Source organism: Eleutherodactylus coqui, chromosome 9 (genome assembly GCF_035609145.1).
Source record: "Eleutherodactylus coqui strain aEleCoq1 chromosome 9, aEleCoq1.hap1, whole genome shotgun sequence".
NCBI lineage: Eukaryota > Metazoa > Chordata > Amphibia > Anura > Eleutherodactylidae > Eleutherodactylus > Eleutherodactylus coqui.
The window spans coordinates 35,855,175-35,871,430 of record NC_089845.1 but is presented as its reverse complement, the minus strand read 5'-3'; the positions used below and the strand labels follow the sequence as shown (position 1 = coordinate 35,871,430).

Here is a 16,256-nt window from a genome sequence, read left to right as displayed (position 1 = left end):
TCAAAGGGTTAGAGGGGTTAGCCCAAAAGGATAAGGGATAACATTATGATCAGTGGGGGTCTCACTGCTGATCCTGAGAACAGGAGTCTAATGTCTCCTCCCTCCCTGTGGGCGTAGTGGACCCTCCTGCAGGGAGGAGGAGATTGAATGCAGGGGCCGTCCATTCACTTTAATGGGACTGCCGGAGGTACAAGGACTCTGCGACTTCAGTCACCCACATTGAAATGAATAGATCTGCGAACGCACATGCATGGCCGCCTCTGCAGGTGGGAGAAGCGATCGGCCGTGATGAGAAGAGGGGGGAATAGGACCACTGTTCTCGGCATTGGTGAGGAGCTCTGTTAAGACCCTCAGCTTATCCCCACCTTATAGATTTTGGGATACACACTTTAAGGAAGGAATTGCCGGGATATATCTCATTGTTTGTACATTTCCTCTGTTTACAGTTAGTGACCAATAACTATAGCAAACCTAAATGTATCAGATTTGGGGAAGATGATGACTTCTATGTGATATTTTCTTGCCCTTTCACTTTCTTGGTTACAATTCCCAAACAGTAGGCCACTTCTCCAGAAGCCGCATGGTTATCTTAGATGAGACGGACGACAATGATCATCCTGCTTCTCCGGCATTGTGTGACTCCTCTGATTCCGAGTCTGCTCCATCATGTCCAGGTATCCTTCCCTAGACTGCCATCTTCAGCTTTCTCTGCCATACTCCTTCTACTGACTCCTGGATGGAATGAGTAGATGAAAATATGAACTGTCCATCTCCTCCTCTGCCCCATAACACGTTGCCCACAGATCCGACTGCCTGTTCAATGTGACGGCTTCTCTAAATACAATGTAGTCGCATCCTTGATTCATGTAATAGAAGCTCCTTCAGGAAATTAAACCGTCAGATGTGACTCAGAAGAAGAAATCTAGAAGGAAAGAGTGTGTTTGTAGTCTGGGGGTTAAGCTTGCAGAATTCCTATATCTGTTAACCCTTTCCAATCCAATTTGTATCCTGGTTTTCCTAGAGGGCTTACTCTTTTTCTGCCATTACACAACAGCGCTATCTGCTGGCTAAAGCCAGTACTGCATGAGGTGACACGTTGGATAGGCTCCGACAGCAGAGAGGCTGGCAATATACAGTAAGAGAACCCCGACGGACGTCTTGTAACATCAGAGCTGTACAGCCTTAAATCATAATGTCTTAAGTTGTCAGACAGTGGATTGGAAAGGGTTAAGGCCAACTATACACATTAACACTTACCTTCCCCCTTGTGCATCGTGCAAAAGTCAATAGGGCTTTCTAATGTTAAAACCGCATTGTGCGAAAAATCGCAAGTTGGTGCAATAAAAAGGAGGCTCCATAGGGGGAACGTGGAGCCTCCTTTTTTTTTTATTCCAACATTGCAAATGGGAAATGGAACCATTGAAAATCATTAGTTTCATCATTTTCAGTTTTCACTCGCTGTCGTATTCCATGAAAATCGCACGATTTTCTCACCAGCGTGAAGGCACCCTAGGGCTAGTTTCACACGGGCAATTGCGATTTTGCCGCAAGAAAATTGTAGTAAAATCGCTGCGTTTTTCCCCGCGATATTTGAGCATCAGCACTGCTTTTTTCACAAAAACATCACTACTGCTTGCGATTTCTCCCACGTTTTTTCCCCCCGCGCAATTTTGACATACTTTGTAATGTTAATACATCGCACGAAAATCGCAAGTTCGTGCTTTCTGATGAGATAAAAAGGAGTTTCCATAGGGAAACGGGGGAGATTTTTAAAAATCGTGGCACACCCTATCTTTCTGCATTTTGCGTTATCTCTCAACATCGCATGAGTGAAAACATTGCAAATGTGAAGGAAACCGTTATAATCATTGGTTTTATAATTCTGCGTTTTTACTCACTCTTGCACTGTGCGAAAATTGCGCGATTTTATCATCCGCATGAAACCGCCTAAAGCAGATCAACCCGCGCAAAGTTAATAAATAGCATTTACCAAATGTCCACGTTATGTCGGAATCATTTTTTAAATTTCCTTTTTATGAAATGAACCGACTTCTGAGATGGAGGGGCGGACCCAGCAGTCACGGTCGTAGTGGTGACTGGCTATCGCGGCCATCACATGCTTGGAGATGATGTTGATTGGTCTCCAGGCAAAGCCCTGTGATCTGAGCTGTCATTAGACTTTCGGATCACAGAGCTCTTGCGCAGCGGAGGGGGGGCTCTAGGGGGTTTCTCTGCAATGACATTTTAAAACACTGCTGCAGAGATATGATGACTGCTCAGATGTTTAGTCTCTGGGCGGTCTTGAAGTGGTTAACTAAAGCGTGAAGTCCCATTCACTTGTATCCACTGCGCAGGGTGCGGGTGGAGCTTGCGGTTGGGTCCAGGGGCTACTGATCTGTTGATTCTACACCGCGAATCTACAGCAATACAAGTGGATGGGGTTTATAAAACATCACCCACCTGTACAGAAAAAAATTCTGTATGCAAATAGGAACATGACGTGCGGTGTACTTATCCTGATGCAGTGGATTTTCACAGCTGTTTTCACCTTTCGTAATGCACAGGGTTAAATCCGCATGCAGATTGGCCATGAATTCATTGCAGATGTGCAGAGAGTTGCGTCACAATTGGTGGTAGATAATTTGAGTAGACCCGGCCTAACAAGCAGCGTTGGATACGCAATACCAAAGGATCTGTCCACACATTTCTAAGTGACGGAAGGAAACAAGTAGTACATTTCCCTTTTGACTTTTGCTCATTGTATGTTGCTTTGTCTTTGGCAGGTTCAGAAGCGGCTCCGGGCACCGCAGAGACCTCCACTAGGCAAGTTTTACATCACTGTGTATTATAGACAATGTCTACCAGTGCTACATATGTCCTGTCATCGGTCTGCGGTTTTTTGCATTGAGTAGCACATAGGAGACTTGAACTTGCGATCATTTGATCACTCATACAGTGTAACGTAATACCGTGTTTTTACAGACAATCTATAAAGGCGTGCCACAAACATGCCTTTTATAAGCACTTATTTAGGCCAGCCTTGGGGGCCTTATGGAAGACCATGGTTGCCATGGCAACTGAGCGGCACCCTGCGATTGCATTGTTGGGGGCATCCGGGACCGCCGAACAAAAATCAGAGCATTTGAAAGGTTAACAGCTGTGATCAGCTTTGGCGCTGATTTTGGCTGTTGCAGGCGGGTGTTCACCGTCGCAGACTGCCAGAACCCGATGCTGCATCTGTCAACAAATAATGCTCGGGGTCCGGGGGGCAGCTGGTAGATTTCTGTGCGCTAGTTTCTAACCTAAAGTTCGTTCTGTATATCCAGTCCTTATTTTTTGGCAATTCATGGACTTTGTTGACCATTTTATATTCTGTACTACAGCAGGAAACGTTCTGCAAAGAGTGACAAGACGAGGCGGAGAGAATCTAAGCAGGTAGGAATGTACAATGCTGGATATTCCATTATGTAGGATTGTGAAATAAATGGTCTAAAACACTTCTATATAACCGCAAAGGGGTTGTCACAATATATGATAAGCGGAATCCGCGTGGAAAATCTGCAAATCAAGCCGCCCATAGCAAAACATGGGTGTCCGCAAGTGAAATAAAACATGCAGATTTGATTTGCAGACGCTTTGGTTTGGAAAAAAAATCGCAGCATGCTCCATTTCACTACAGATCCCGCACAGACAGCTTCCAATGAAGTCAATGGGAGACGTTCAATCCGCAGCCGTCCGCAATCGAATTGCAGCTAGGCCGCGGATTCCACGGGAAAGCAGGAGTGTAAAAAGAAAAAAAAAAACTTTACTGCGCATGTGCGGCCGCAGTGAAGAAAAGGGAAGACCCGGGTGGGTAAGTAGAAGTCCCGCACTGTCCTCGGCCACGGGCAGGGTTGGATTCCACTGTGGGCTCCTGCATTGGAAATCCGATCCACCCGTGGACATGAGACCTTAGAAGTATCATACCACATTGTGCATGCAGCTCCCACACAAACCTATGTGCCGCCATGGTTACAGACTACACATCTCCTCTATGTGGTTTCATCCTGCGGTCATGTGTCAGGCTGGGGCTGCATGCAGTGCACAAATCTGCCAGCGGATATCGCTCCTCTGCAAGGGGATGACATTGACAGCAGGGAACGGCATGCTGTGGATTTAAGAAATCAAGTCCACTTTCACACAAGAAACTCTTCGCCTCATGAGATTTATTCCCAGTACATATAATCCACAGCGTTTCCGGTGAGTTCAGGCCCTTGTAGACGGAACGATTATCGGTCAAAAAATTGTTCAAATGCGCAAAAGTGAACCATAATTGTTCGACCTAAATGCGAGCCAACGACTGAACGATGAATGATACTCATTCACTCTTAGTTCGTTTCCTGTAGGCATGAAAACCATCGTTGGCTCTTTCACTAATCGTTTAGACGCTCTCATCACTTATACAGAGCATCTGACCGACTGAACGATTTCTCATTTGAATGAGTCAACAATGTATCTGCCGGTATAAACGGGCCGCACGAGCGAACAATTATATAATATGTGTAAATGGACCTTTAGGCCTCATGTTCACGGGGAAAATCAGGCCCTCCATGGAGAATCCGTAGCGGGTCCCTCCTGCCCCGCAGACATGAGCGCTGAAAATAAGAATAAACTCACCTTCTGCGGGCCGTGCGTGTCTTCCCTCCTTCGCGGGCGGATCTTCTTTCTTCGGCCCGGCGGATGTGCTCGGCACGCTGGCTGCATGTCGCGTGCATGCGCCGGGCACATCCGCCGGGCCAAAGAAAGAAGTTTCTGTCCGCGAAGGAAGGAAGAAAGACCTGCATCGCCCGGAGCAGGTGAGTTTAATTCAGATGCGGGTGTCCTGCGGAGCCGGACGGCTTCCATAGGCTCCCAGCCTGCGGGAGACCCGCACCTAAATGGAGCATGTCCGGATTTTTTCCTGCATGCGGATCCGCGCCTGACGGGAAAGATGACATCCGCAGGTATTTAACTACCTGCGGGTGTCTAATGCATCCCTATGGGGCGCGGATCCGCGTGCGGGAAAAACGCTGCAGATTTAAAATCTTAATTTGCTCGTGGACATGAGGCAAATGACTCTTGAGCTTGACTTGTAACGCCCGGTGATAGCGCAGTGTGCTGCACAGTTAGAGTGGTTTGTTTACACTTGGATTACTTCACAATGTTACGATAACGGAGCGATACGTTTTTATCTGGTTAGGGTAAGGTCACTTTGTGCCGTGCTCTCGGAATCCAGGTAAAACGTGTCCCATCACTTAATCTATTCCATCTGCTAACAAGAGAATCTTTGAGAACAGCACAAGGTGATGACAGGCTCGCTGAATACAGTGACATGCCTGCTGTTGGGATCTGTGCAGTAGTTTGGGAGAAACTTGCATTTTATTAGTAACAGCCAGACAGAACTAGTCCTGCATATCCATGAACTGCAGCTAGCCACAGCCTCCAGCCATTGTCTGTCTATGCACAGTAATAGGGAAAAAGCAGTCAGTCAGTGGCTGCAGTGTGTGGCTTTAGCTTGCTGCAGCTCATGACTATCCAGGACTACTTCCTGTAGTCCTCTGTCTGGCTGCTACTAAAAAAAAAATGCAAGTTTCTCCCAAACTCCTGCACAGATCCACACAGCAGACCTATCCCTGTAATCAGTGTGACTGCCACTATTATACTTTAAGGGAGGGCTGCTACAAGATGGTGACAGGTTCTTTTAAAGGGGTGGTCTCGCGAAACCAAGTGGGGTTATACACTTCCGTATGGCCATATTAATGCACTTTGTAATGTACATTGTGCATTAAATATGAGCCATACAGAAGTTATTCCACTTACCTGCTCCGTTGCTAGCGTCCTCGTCTCCATGGTTCCGTCTAAATTCGCTGGCAGCTTGCTTTTTTAGACGCGCTTGCGCAGTCCGGTCTTCTCCATTCAGCACGAGCCGCTTCAGTGTGCTCCCCGCTACAGCTCTTCTGCGCATGCGCAGACGAGCTGTCACTGCTCGGGAGCGCGCTGCAGCGGCCATTCTGTACCTTCCTCTGTTAGAGGAAGGTGCAGAAACTGGAGCTGCCCAGCGGAGAAGCCCAGCCCAGCCCAGCCCAGCAGCCCCAAGAAGCGTCCCAGGTAAGTGATTTGTCGGGGGGGGGGGGGGGGCTGCCGCTGCGCCGGGGGGGGCTGCCGCTGCGCCGGGGGGGCTGTCGCTGCGCCGGGGGGGGCTGCCACTGCGCCGGGGGGGGCTGCCGCTGTGATGGGGGAACTAGCGCTAGGCCGGGGGGGGCTGCCGCTGTGATGGGGGAACTAGCGCTAGGCCGGGGGGGCTGTCGCTGCGATGGGGGGGCTGTCGCTAGGCCGGGGGGGGGCTGTCGCTAGGCCGGGGGGGCTGTCGCTAGGCCGGGGGAACTAGCGCTGGGCTCCGGAACCTTCACCTGGGCTGAGGGTCTAGCGCTGGGGAGCCGGGGGCTAGCGCCGGTTACCTGCTGCCTGGCGGTGGGCGTCTGGTCGGCGGCTGCGGGGCGTCTGGTTGGCGGCTGCGATGCGTCCGGTTGCCATGGAGACACAGCTGGCGGCGTCTCGGGAGCGCGCACGTCGGGCTGCAGCGAGCGACGGGGAAAGAGCCGGCGGCCATCTTGAGGAAACTTTTTTATAAGTTGCTGAAACGCTGGAACGGTAAGTACAAACCAGCTAGAAATGTCATTTACAGGGGGGCTTAGTAATGTGTACTTAATGGGGGGGACTGGGCAAAAAAAAAATTTAACTGCTTCCTCGAGACATCTCCTTTAAGAAAAGCTGGAAAGACGTATTTGTAGAATGCAGTATTACCCTGTGAGATTTTACAACCGTATCTCAATATTTGTTCATATTTTGCAGACTTTTCATATAGAACCAATAGAAAGCAACCAAGACGTCTTCCGGTTTCTGGTATGTACTCCTTCATCCACTCGTTTTGGTTAGGCTAATGCAGCTTTGTTTTTGAAGTTAATTCAATAAGTCAGGTGATTTAGTGATGGGAATGAGTGTCTTGGATGTATTCTAGTGCTCATTCATTTCACTTAAGTATTTACAAGATCAATGATTGTTTTTTTCATGTTTAAAAACTTCTTTGGGAGGCGCCTTTTTTGGAGGTACACGCTGCCTCCTTGTATAGGCAGTGCAGCGGGGGGTATGTGTGCCCTATGGCAGCCCCATGGTTTAAAGTCAAGTAACAGAGAAGTGTTGTTATTAGTCACCAGAAAGGGCTGGAAAACGGCTCTCTGGTGATAGGGAAGGTGATAGTTGTGTTACTGCCTTCTCTAGAGTACAGCTGCTATTAGGCAGCCTCTGCTGACCTCGTCCTAGTCTAAACAGTAAAGCTAACAAGTGAGTGGAGGATAGAAGCCTAAGGCTGCATTCACACGAACGTATAGAGCCGATATGCGTCGTCTTCATCTGCAGGGGGGGGGGGGTTGGAAGAGGCAGGAGCAGGAACTGAGCTCCTGCCCCCTCTCTGCCTCCTCTTCGCCCCTCTGCAAGATTTGCAATGAAAGGGGACAGGGCTAAGTTCCGCGAATTAGCCCCGCCCCCGTCCCGCCTCTCCCCATTGCAAATAGTTCAGAGGGGCAGAGAGGAGGTAGAGAGGGGGCGGGAGCTCAGTTCCTGCTCCTGGCTCTAACATCATCCCCACCACCCCCTGCAGATGAAGACGATGTATATCGGCTCGGCGTGAAAACTGAGCCAATATATGTTCGTGTGAATGCAGCCTTAAACTGCACTTGTCTTATCCAGTTCAGCCTATTACCCCCAATGTTGATCTAGAGGAAGCCAAAGACCCAATGAGGTAGAAGCCAATTTTCCTCATTTAAGGGGGAAAAAAATTCCATCCTGTCTCCAATCTGGCAATCGGAATAATCCCCGGATCACCGACCCTTCTGAAGTTATTAATGATTAGAACATGTAATATTGTAACGCTCAAGAAAGACGTCCAGGCCCCTCATGTACTCTTTTATCGAGTTCGCCATCACCACGTCCTCAGCCAGAGAGTTCCATAGTCTCACTGCTCTTACAGTAAAGAACCCCCTTCTATGTCTGTGTAGAAACCTTCTTTCCTCCAGACGTAGTATATTTTCTAACAACTCTGGATTTATTGTTGCTCCTAGAAGCGTGTTCTTAAATCTCGAATTGGGTATTACCAGTTGGCCTGTGTTCCTATGTAGTCTGACGCACACCTTTGACCAGGGAAATGGTAATACCCAGTTGTAGAGTTTTTTAAGCATGTCTGGGAGGAATAACCGAGGAATGACACAAATCAAAGTTCTATGAAGAGACGATCCAGAACTGTTATGAGGAATGCCGTATTTGCAAGAACTTTATGCGAGAGGCGATGGCTCCTCTCTAAGGTGTATGGATAGTTACATACACTACAGACAATAAACCCTGAGTTGGAGGTATTGCTAGCCTAGATGTTGGCTATGCCAATTAATGTCTGATAGGTGCAGGTCCTGGAGGTGGGATCATCAACATGGTGAATGTTCTAGATTTTCCATGACTCCCATAGAAGTGATTGAAGAGGCCAACTCTCCATTCACACTGCACTCATAAGCAACAGCCAGGGGCTGCCTCAGCATGCGAGATGTTAATGGGACGACCCCGGCTCTAGAGCTGGTTGTGCGAACCACAACGATCAGACTTTTATGGCCTATACATACATTTCTGTGATGGGAATGACCCCTAATATATTCTGTATCGCCCCCTATCAGATACAGCGCAGTAGGAGTTATCTGACTTCATGTCTGTCTGTAGACGCTGCAGCACAAGTAGAACAGACCTGATTATTCCGTTTTCCTTCAGTAACGGTTTCATTGCTGTTTTTGTGCCATTTTTTTAAAACCTTTTTTTTTAATGTTTTCGTTTTGTTAGAGAACGTTTGGGATTGCGAATCATTATGATGTGGCATTTTCGGAAAAGGTTAAAGAAATGTTCTGCAGAGCGCTGAGGAAATACGAAGAGAGAAAACTGGAAGCAATAGTAAGTCTCTTGGAGATATATGGGATCGCTCCTCTGCATTCTTCTGATCTGTGTATTAACAGTAGACTCCCTTATTTACTAATCAACATACGACCCTTTCTGACACAAGTTATGTCAGAATACTTGCGGACATGCGTGCGCCACATTTATCATGTGATTTATTTTTTTTAAGCCATTTTCAGACAGTTTTTCTAACTTATGTAGAAAAGGGAGTGGCCTAAATTGTGCCTAGAATTGTGTCAAAGTTCCACAAATTGCACCAATTTTGGCATAAACTTAGCCAGCCGATAGGTGGTCTAAACTTGGGCTAGACAATTTGATAATGTGCCAGTCATCACTAAATGATGACTCTGTTGACTTTTAAGAGGATCTAGTCTAAAGGTGAATGCCAACTGACCTGTTTCCCGTGCGTGAATTCCACACCTATTAGGTTCTATTGAACCTAATAGCTTTCTGCCTGCCAATGCTCACATGAGGAATTCTACCGCGGATTTCCACAGTGGGAAACAAATCGCGGCATGTTCTATTTACTGCGGATTTACACTGTGGGAGAGCTCTATTAATAAAGACCGCGGAATTCCGCGATCACTAGCAGGCACTTCTTTGTTTTTAATCGCAGTAACTCTGTGGGCATGTCCCACGATCCCCGTGGGCATGTCCCACGATCCCCGTGGGCATGTCCCACGATCCCCGTGGGCATAAGCCCTTAGTCTGTACTGCCTAACTTTTAGACAGTATTAGTAAATAAGCCCCAGTATGTTCAAACACCTTTTTTCTTCCATAAGTGGCATTTGATCTGTGCCCGCTACTAAACTTTGCCCAGGCAAGGGAAAATTTAAAACTGGCAATTAGAAACGACGCATCATCGAGCCTGCCGAACATAAAAATGAGGGCTTTGTATACTTTAACGTTATCCAAGCCTCCTCATCACTGGTGCCCTAGAACTGAGGAACTTTGCCAACATCATACAATTACGTGAGGCTGTTTGAGGCTATTTCCTATGTTGACTCTCCGGCCTCCAAAGCAAGGCTTTAAACTTGTCACCTGAAAATGCTCTCTAATCCAGCAGCCGGAGGAGATGATCCAATTGACCGCCAGTTGGTGGTCTCGCTCAGTGATTGGCAGTCTGGAATGGGCATGCATACAGAGATGGCTGTCAATCATTGATCAAGACTGACCGCCTGACGGGTGAGAACAAATCCAATTAATAAATTACAAGTTCTGCTGAATCTTTCCCCACAAAACTATGTATTAATCTGCTCCGCTCCTCCGGCTCCATAACATGATGTCTGCAGATCAGATTGCATGCTCAACATGACAGTTACTTCAAATCCCATTAAAGCCTTCGTAATCGAGCTCTTAACGAGGAAAGCAATTTTTTTGGCCATAACAGGAGAAATTAAAGGGAATTGTATGTGAAAATCCTTGATGACAGAATCCTCCTGACAACCGACCCACTTTCCTTCTAAAGATGGTGGCAGAATTTCGCAAGTAGCAGGATATTTGTCTCCCTTCTGCGGAAACCCCAAAAATGAGAAAGAGGAGAGATTCCATTGCCCAGACATTTGCTGAACCATTCTTAATTATCTATCCTCAACAAGTCATTGAAGAACTGATGATACCTCAATTTATTCAGGTTCTCATCTATAGTAAAAGCTCATTCCTCCTGATCGGAGAGCGCAGACGTAGGAAGAACTTGCATATGTCCTCCAGACACTACAGACTTCAGCTCCTGGCTCGTAAAGACTATAGATGAGCGAGCACGCTTGGATAGGGCAGTTACTCGAGTAACTGCATTCTTGTCCGAGCGTGCTCGGGGGGGTGGGGGAGAGAGTGAGAGAGATCTCTCTCGCCGCCCCCCCCCCCCCCCCCCCCCCCCCCCGAGCATGCTCGGACAAGAATGCAGTTACTCCAGAAGAGCGAGGCTCACTCGAGTAACTGGCCTTATCCAAGCGTGCTCGCTCATCTATAGTAAAGACTTATCCTTTGGAGATGAGATCCTACGTCTCCAATGGTGATGTCATGAAGGAGGGTTTAGGGATAAAAGGGAGTTATTCCTTTCGTTAATCCCCTTTTCACCAGTCCTTCATGATGGCACCCTGCGTTCCCTCACGAAAATTCCTGCAATGGAAGGAAAAATCACCGTTCAGACAATTCCAATTGCAGAATCAATGCGGGCATTGAAAAGCATGTAAATTGGCTCTTCCGCTCACACACGTGGATACAAATTGCGCATCACAGACGTTGAGCCGCTGCGGTCATCCACAATACCTCAAATACCTCAAAATAAGGTATGCAGGGCCGCTGCAGGCCTCCCGCATGCAAAATCCGGTCCGCCCGTGTGAGCCCAGCCTTAGTGTGGTTATTGAAAAGCACTAGCAAGTGTGTCACAGAGGGGCTGTTTAACTGTTTGCTCTCATAGACCTCTGTACCATCAGGAACAACCTCCAGGGGTGCTGTCATAAAGGACTAGTGGAAATCCTCATTACTGGTAATTAATTAATTCCCTTTTGCAGCCACTTATGGGATATTCCCATACTTAGGGGGAAAATTGCTGAACAAATTTAGTACCTTTTTTTACCTATAGTCCTTGTAAAAATGAAAAAATGTGAGCAAAAACATATTAGTAGAAAATGCATTTCCACTGCGCACTCCTAGTAAATTCTATGACATCTTTTCAGTCAAAATACTCACTTTATGGGTTTAGTTTCCAAAATGGGGTCCTCTTGGGGGCGTCTATGCTTTCGCACCCCTGTAGTATTGTCTGTAACATATCCTCCACAGTCCACACGGCGCTCCGTCATTCGAGGTCTGCAGTTGAGTTGGGTATTGCAGTAGGGCCAGGCCTTGACTGTAGAACCAGGGAATAAACCTTCAGCTCTGTTGCTTCGTTTTTGCTGCTACAGAAAAAATGGATTAAAATGAAATATCTGCAAAAAAAAGGACTTTCCGCTCCACTTTGCTTTAATGTTTGTGAAACGCCTAAAGGGTTAGCATTTCTGAAGTTTGTCATCTTGAATACCTTGAGGGATGCAGTTTTAAAATGAGTTGATTTCATGGTGGGTGTCTATGTAGGCCCCTCCGAATCCGCTTCAGAATTGGTTGCTAAAAAAGTAGATTTTAAGTTCTGCTTTTTATCAAAAAAAAAAATAACCCACCAAATTGTAACCCCCAACATCCCGTACAATGTGTCACGGAAACACTATTCTGGAATCGCTTGGATAAGTAGAAGCAGGATGGAGTTACACCTGACTTGGACACCAGAGCCCCCGACGTACTGGAGAATCAGGTTCTTTATGCACCTCTTTTAATTATGCTTATCTAATGAACAATTTACTGATCCCCCAAATGCAAACTTCCCATCTTCTCAGACTCTTTCATGCCTGAATGTTTCATCAGACTGTTGTGTTTGTGTTTAGTTCTGTACAGAAGCGGCGCACAGCTCAGATGAGGAGTTTGCAGAGTCCAGTGATGGTCCCGCTAATCATGGTAGGCTTACAAGGCATAGTCTGTGCTCAGTGTTCTGCATGCGCCTTACAAGTAAATATAAAACATCGCAAGGTACGTTTTACACGGGACGACCGTCACCCACGATATCCATCCAGCGACTATCACTCTTTTACACAAGAACAACAGTAGTTCTCTAATTGGAGGTGAAGCAATGCAAACAGGCAGTCGCTCAATCATTGAACAACTCCTGTTCACGGGCCGATCGTCACTTGCTCATTAGTTGGGCTAAAGACCAAGTGACTTTGACCAGTGAGTGATATGTCGTTCTGTCGGCGGCTGCTCACACACAAGGCAACTATCGCCTGAATTGGCAGTTTGCCCCGTGTAAAGGTACCTTCAGTCTTTCCTGCCAGGAGAAGTTTAATGAAACATGTCACAGTGAAAATAAATCCCAGTAAGTCATCATATAGTTGTAGTAAACTGAAAACTGCCATATAAGATTAGTCAAGGGGTGAGATGAGCTTCATCAATTCTTATGAATATGTAGCTCTGGCTCTTACAGCCCAAGAGGCTAATGAAATAACAAGCAAAACAAATAAGTAGGGTCACAAAGAAAATGGATAAGGAGGCGATAAAGAAACATAAGGAAGAAACACAAAAACATGTCCCTTCAGATAAACAAATGGGGGTAGTTAGGGTCTGGGGGACAACCACTGTTAGCCTAACAAGCAAAATTGGGATGGCTTTGACGGTGCGCCAAGGAAGCCAGATGAGAGAACTGATAGGATTTGTCCTCTTCAGAGGCGATCAAGGCTTCCATATGCATTATGTAGTTAAGAGTGTCTATCCACATGGTGCGAGAGGGTAAGACTTAAGGCCCATTTAGACATCAATTATCGCTCAAAAGCAGTCTTTTGAGCAATAATCGTTGTGTGTAAATGTTCGCCCATCATGCACATTTCGTTAAGCTGTTGCTCATACTCTTTCAGCATGCTGAAAGACAACGATGAGTCTTATTAGGGATTCACAGTGGGATACAGCTGATACTATTGTTTCAGCTGTATCCCGTCCCTAATAACAGGCGGGTTATGAAGAACAGAGCGGTCCAGCTGCATTCTCCATACCCCGCTCGGAGGTGTAACAGCCGGGCGCTCCGTGCAGAAAACATCTGGATGCAGAAGATAAAGAACACATGGTATTGTGGAGATCAGAGTTCCTCCCAGAGGGAGAAGACGCATTGATGTTCCCACCAGAAGTGAGTCACCATACCACGAGCAGCAGTAAAACGCCAGCATGTGGGAAGAACAAGAAATATAAATCTTGTGTGCAGCGTGTAATTTCGTCCCGTTCAAGAAAAAAAAAAAAAAAAAAGTTTTTAAATTCTCTCTCCAATGTGAAGTGATATTTAATGCTATCAATCTCCCTGTCCCCAAGCAGTAAGCCATAGTCTAGAGAAATAACATAAGGTGGGTCAGTCTGAGCTCAAAGAGGATGAGGTCCCTTGATATGTTAGACCGCAGAGTAAGGGTTTGCAAAAAGAAATTGCTGTTACTTACATGCTAGCCAAGAAGTATATTTCTTATCGGAGGTGTCTTATTCTTGGAGGCCTGGGAAGGGGACTGTTCTCAGGCAAACTGAACACTGGAGATTGCCAAATAAGGGTGTCAAAAGGAAGAGAGGTGAAGCTACTTCAAATTTTTGTACCAAATACCCAACAGGTATCCAAAGGAGGAAAGAATCCAGAGGATGTGGGAAGCTATAGTGCAAAGTTACATTGATAGTCCAAGGACAACCTTTGCTTTAAAAACAAGCCCAATATTTAGGAACGAGCTAGTAGTAGCGAGGACCTCTCTCATACATGCTTGGCTACTGAAGTGCCCCCTGCAAGGAGGTAGGATATGCCATTAGGAAAGTTGGCCTAATGCTCTGCTAAGTAATGGTTTTATACCAGTATCCTATGGCCCTGGAGAAAGTGGCTTCACACAGCCAAGAAAATCGCATTGCAACATGCACAAGTATGAACTCCATTCTTTTGAATGGATTCATACACATGAACAATTTTTTTTTTAAATTCCCGATGCAGGAAACCAATCACGGTGTGTTCTCTCTGGCTACCTGCTCCCGCATCCAGCGTCATGGTCTTCAATGGAGCCGGTGGCAGCAGTACTGGCCCCATTGAAAGCAATGCAAGAACCCTGTGATCCTCTGCCGTAGCTGTTCCCTTCATCCCCAAAGTGCTGCCAGGCTGTTGTCACATGAAAACGCCTCGCATCCACAGGGATTTCACATGGATAGCGAGTGGATATGGGGGTGGGATTCACTACCGCATACCGCGCTCACGTGTGTGAAACTAGCCTTAATGTAGTCAAATGGTTTTTCAGGATTAAGAGCAACATTATGAACTGCAGTGATTAACATTTAATTTGTTGGAATTATGGGTGTTCTGTCTATTGGGGTTGTTATATGGGTGCTCAATGGACCCAAATTAATGGCTACGTGAAAGCTGCCTGAATCAGGTTTCCTCACGTGATTGATGAGTGACGGTCGTCCGCAGCTTCCTCCTATACGTCATCATGCTTTTAGGATCCACTCATGGGTTTGACTAAAAAAGTTAAACTATTTGACATCTTAAAACTTGTGTGTTCCAGAAGAGACAGGTTCCTCTCTACCCCAGGCACCACATAAGAATGAATGTGAAAAAATAAACTCCGCCCCAAGTTCTCCAGCTAATTCATCACCAGCACAATGCATCATCGACCCTACATCTGCAGCAGACGGTCAGCAAGATGCGATGATCATAAGCCAACCATGCGATCCAGATGCTTCAAGCTCACCAAAAAACACATGTGAGGACATCTCCATCTCAGTAACGCTACCAGACTCCGGAAATGACAGTAAGTGCTTTAATAAAGCAATAGGAATGGCATTTAATAGCACCAAGGGACTCTCTCATTATAGGGGTGTGTTTTTAAAGGTTTTAGCTAGAGATGAGCAAGTATACTCGCTAAGGCACATTACTCGAGCGAGTAGTGCCTTAGCTGAGTATCTCCCCGCTCGTCTCTAAAGATTCGGGGAGCGGCGGGGAAGAGCAGGGAGATCTCTCCCCGCTCCCCCCTGCTCACCGCCGCAACTCACCTGTCACCCGCGCCGGCCCCCGAATCTTTAGAGACGAGCGGGGAGATACTCGGCTAAGGCACTACTCGCTCGCTCGAGTAATGTGCCTTAGCGAGTATACTCGCTCATCTCTAGTTTTAGCCTTTCCAATGGCAAAACACTGCTGTATTTCTCCCCCGAGCTGCATTGGTTGTGTCTCCCACCTGCTGCCCCCATCTGTGGTTGATGGGCTCTCCGTATTAGCACAGTCGGGGCACTTATCCACCAGATTCATTGGTTATATGTCAGAATCCTACATTTTTGTAATAGTACTGCTTTTTTTCCCCCCAGACCCGTGTTCAGCTGCTGAAGCAGACCTACTGATGGAAAGTGAAAATTGCATAACAGCCGAACCAGCTTACAGTGATGATGATGATGATGATCTATAGAATAGCCGGAATAACGTTTTTATATATATATATATTTTTTTTTTTTTTTTAATGACCGCACACATTTTGCAGTTATAAGGGTTCTTCACTGCTGCTTTTTCTTTCTCTACAATGTGATTTCAAGTTTCTCCCACACCATGTTGGTCAATAAGATTTGGCAAGACAGTGTAAACCATTGCCATAGGCCTATCCTACTGTGAGTGTACAGTAACATTTGTCTTCAGTTGACTCATTTTAAAATAAAGGGCACAGAAAATATAA

The 16,256-nt window shown here is 46.5% G+C and overlaps 1 protein-coding gene across 4 annotated transcripts in view; it reads left to right on the top strand.

Annotated features, from left to right (window-relative positions):
* LOC136578992 (uncharacterized) overlaps positions 1–16,256 on the top strand; it is a 48,262-nt gene extending 32,006 nt beyond the window's left edge. For 3 of the 4 annotated variants that reach the window (XM_066579227.1, XM_066579230.1, XM_066579228.1), the window contains 8 exons: positions 558–674; positions 2,784–2,823; positions 3,384–3,435; positions 6,871–6,921; positions 8,896–9,003; positions 12,423–12,492; positions 15,102–15,347; positions 15,898–16,256. In XM_066579227.1, coding sequence (XP_066435324.1) covers positions 558–674; positions 2,784–2,823; positions 3,384–3,435; positions 6,871–6,921; positions 8,896–9,003; positions 12,423–12,492; positions 15,102–15,347; positions 15,898–15,995 — 782 coding nt within the window. In that variant the 3' untranslated portion in view covers positions 15,996–16,256. The remainder of the gene's footprint in view (positions 1–557; positions 675–2,783; positions 2,824–3,383; positions 3,436–6,870; positions 6,922–8,895; positions 9,004–12,422; positions 12,493–15,101; positions 15,348–15,897) is intronic. The other variant, XM_066579229.1, reaches the window with a different exon arrangement.